The 2,905-nt window shown below is 43.0% G+C and overlaps 1 protein-coding gene across 1 annotated transcript; it reads left to right on the top strand.

Annotated features, from left to right (window-relative positions):
• Positions 1-383: 383 nt before the first annotated feature.
• Positions 384-1,478, top strand: HTR1E (5-hydroxytryptamine (serotonin) receptor 1E, G protein-coupled). Its single transcript, XM_009333104.1, has one exon. It carries the CDS (start codon positions 384-386, stop codon positions 1,476-1,478), a length of 1,095 nt encoding a protein of 364 aa, XP_009331379.1.
• The last annotated feature ends 1,427 nt before the right edge of the window (positions 1,479-2,905 follow it).

Here is a 2,905-nt window from a genome sequence, read left to right as displayed (position 1 = left end):
CTGGCCCAAAGTGCCCTTTAGAGAATAAGAAGAAACAAACTATGAATGCATAGAAAAAGGGGAAGAAAAGGCAGGAGAGGAGAAGAGAAGGAAAAACAGACGAAAACTTTTATTTGAGGTGGTAATATTAGAAGCATAGGGCTTTTTGCCAAAAGGTGGGATTTTTCTGGGTTCACTAACAGATGTGTTTTTATCTTCTAGGACAACAATGAACAGGAGGAAACCTGGAAGCTTTTTGCTGCTCTGTTGAATATGGGATTATAAAAAAAAAATTGCACCTGGAGCATCTCTGTCCCTCTTTCAAATGGGTGACTTCTGAACCTGGAACTATTCATTACCAGAAGCAGCAACTTCTTCTTTCACTGTGCATCCGGGAGAGGAAAATGAATTTCACGAATTGCACCACTGAAGCCAATGTGGCTGCGAAGCCAAAAACAGTAACTGAAAAAATGCTCGTTACCCTGACCTTGGCCACAATCACAACCTTGACTATGCTGCTGAATTCTGCTGTAATTGCAGCAATCTCCACAACCAAGAAGCTCCACCAGCCGGCAAATTATTTAATATGTTCACTAGCTGTGACAGATCTCCTTGTTGCTGTTCTCGTCATGCCTTTGAGCATCACTTACATAATGATAGATAAATGGACTTTGGGATACTTCATCTGTGAGATCTGGCTTAGCGTCGACATGACCTGTTGCACGTGTTCAATCCTTCATCTGTGTGTCATTGCTCTGGACAGGTACTGGGCAATCACAGATGCTATCGAATACGCCAGGAAAAGAACGGCAAAAAGGGCTGGGCTGATGATAGTCACCGTGTGGACTATCTCCATTTTCATATCAATGCCCCCTTTGTTTTGGAGAAATCACCACAGCGTCAGTATTCCCAGCGAGTGTCGCATTCAGCACGATCATGTCATCTACACGATTTATTCCACATTTGGGGCATTTTATATCCCCTTGACTTTGATCCTGATCCTGTACTACAGAATTTACCATGCTGCAAAGAGCCTTTACCAAAAGCGGGGTTCGAGCCGCCACCTCAGCAACAGGAGCACCGACAGCCAAAACTCCTTTGCCAGCTGCAAGCTCACACAGACGTTCTGCGTCTCAGACTTCTCCACGTCTGACCCAACCACAGAGTTCGATAAAATCAACGCGTCTGTGAGGATCCCTCCATTCGAGAATGACCTGGATCTGGCTGGTGACCGGCAGCAGATCTCCACGACGAGGGAACGAAAGGCTGCTCGCATTCTGGGGCTGATTTTAGGTGCTTTCATTTTGTCCTGGTTGCCCTTTTTCATCAAGGAGCTGCTTGTGGGCCTCCACGTTTGCACTGTCTCTCCAGAAGTGGCAGACTTCTTGACCTGGCTGGGATATGTCAACTCCCTTATCAACCCTTTGCTGTACACTAGCTTTAACGAAGATTTCAAGCTGGCCTTTAGGAAGCTCATCAGGTGTCGAGAACATACTTAAAAGTACTGGGAGATGATGACGATGACGGGACTCCTGGCCTTAAGAACGAGCAAAGTAATTTGACTGTCACCATTTCCCTTGATAAAGGGGATTTTTGTGTTTGCCTATTTGCTTGACTTATCTTTAGCCTGTAATTCATTCTGCCATTTTTTACCTCTAGTGTTATTCATGGTAAAGAGTTTGAAATAAATTTATTCTACAAAGGAACAGATTTTTTAGCGATGAAACAACAAAAAAAAGAAACTATTAGATACTCGTTTAAGACATTTTCTGTAATCAATTATTTGAGAAGCAAACAACGATATTCACTTTTATACTTTTTTCATTTAAGAATCAAATGTCTAAATTATTGTGCAATGTAGTAATATAAAGGCTTATAAACTGAACCCCATAAATACATATTCAAAAATGAATAAACACTTCATGGTCATGACAGCTAAACAGCAAATCTTTACTGTGGCATTCTGAGAAAACTGTAACAGTCATTTAGAAGGAAAATAACCACCATTTCCAGCTTGGACTAAGGCAGAATAAACCATTCCTTTCTTCAGAAATACACTCCCAAAACAGAAAGCAAAGTTCAGTTCATGCCGTCTAAAAATGGATCCCATTTTGTACTCCAAAGTAATTATTTAAGTGGCTCTTTTTGTGTAAGAGTCCTGATTTATGTTCCAAGTATTGGGCAGACACCTGTGCAGTTTGTTTGGCAATTGAGAGGACGCAGCTAGCAAGTGTCACACTTGTAAGACCAGCTGCACATCTGACTGGTCACGTTTTTAATACCACTAACCATATTTCTTCAGGGCTCAGGCCTCGTGCCTTGGTCGATTCTGGGGTGGCATTATTCACCTGGACCTTGCGGCGCACAACCCCATGGATCGATTGATCTTACCCCACCGACTTAAACAAGTGGATATCTTCTCAGCAGGCCAGCAATATACAGAAATTCAGAAACATCATCTAAACCCAAATTATTTTCTGTTTGAACAGCAGCAAAAAAAAATTAGGGAAAATAGTTTTTTTAAATAGCAGCCGGCACATCTGCCTTACCATCATCTTACAATTCGCGATGACATTCTTGTCAGCTTAACCTATGACAGGCTCCTCTAGCAGGATTTCTTGTTCTGGGAGTCCTTCATGGAGTTACTTCCCTTGTCTTGAGAGACAGACAGAGAGTCCTTCATATCCTGTCTTCTGTGCTTATGAAAGTTAAAATCCATCCTTTATTGGATGTGGGGGGGAACATTGTCACCGAGGATGAGGAAAAGGCTGAGGTACTCAATGCCTTCTTTGCCTCAGTCTTTAACAGGCAGACCAGTTCTCCTCAGGGTACTCAGCCCCCTGAGCTGGAAGACAGGGACGGCGAGCAGGATGAACCCCCCATAATCCAAGAGGAAGCAGTCAACAACCTGCTACGCCACCTGGAT

The sequence above is a fragment of the Pygoscelis adeliae genome, unplaced genomic scaffold, assembly GCF_000699105.1.
Source record: "Pygoscelis adeliae isolate BGI_AS28 unplaced genomic scaffold, ASM69910v1 Scaffold57, whole genome shotgun sequence".
Taxonomy (NCBI): Eukaryota; Metazoa; Chordata; class Aves; order Sphenisciformes; family Spheniscidae; genus Pygoscelis; species Pygoscelis adeliae.
The sequence above is the reverse complement of the archived record's forward strand: the minus strand, read 5'-3'. Positions and strand labels throughout refer to the sequence as shown.

Coding starts and splice junctions, on each gene's coding strand:
- HTR1E (XM_009333104.1), top strand. CDS start 384: ATGAATTTCACGAATTGCACCACTGAAGCCAATGTGGCTGCGAAGCCA.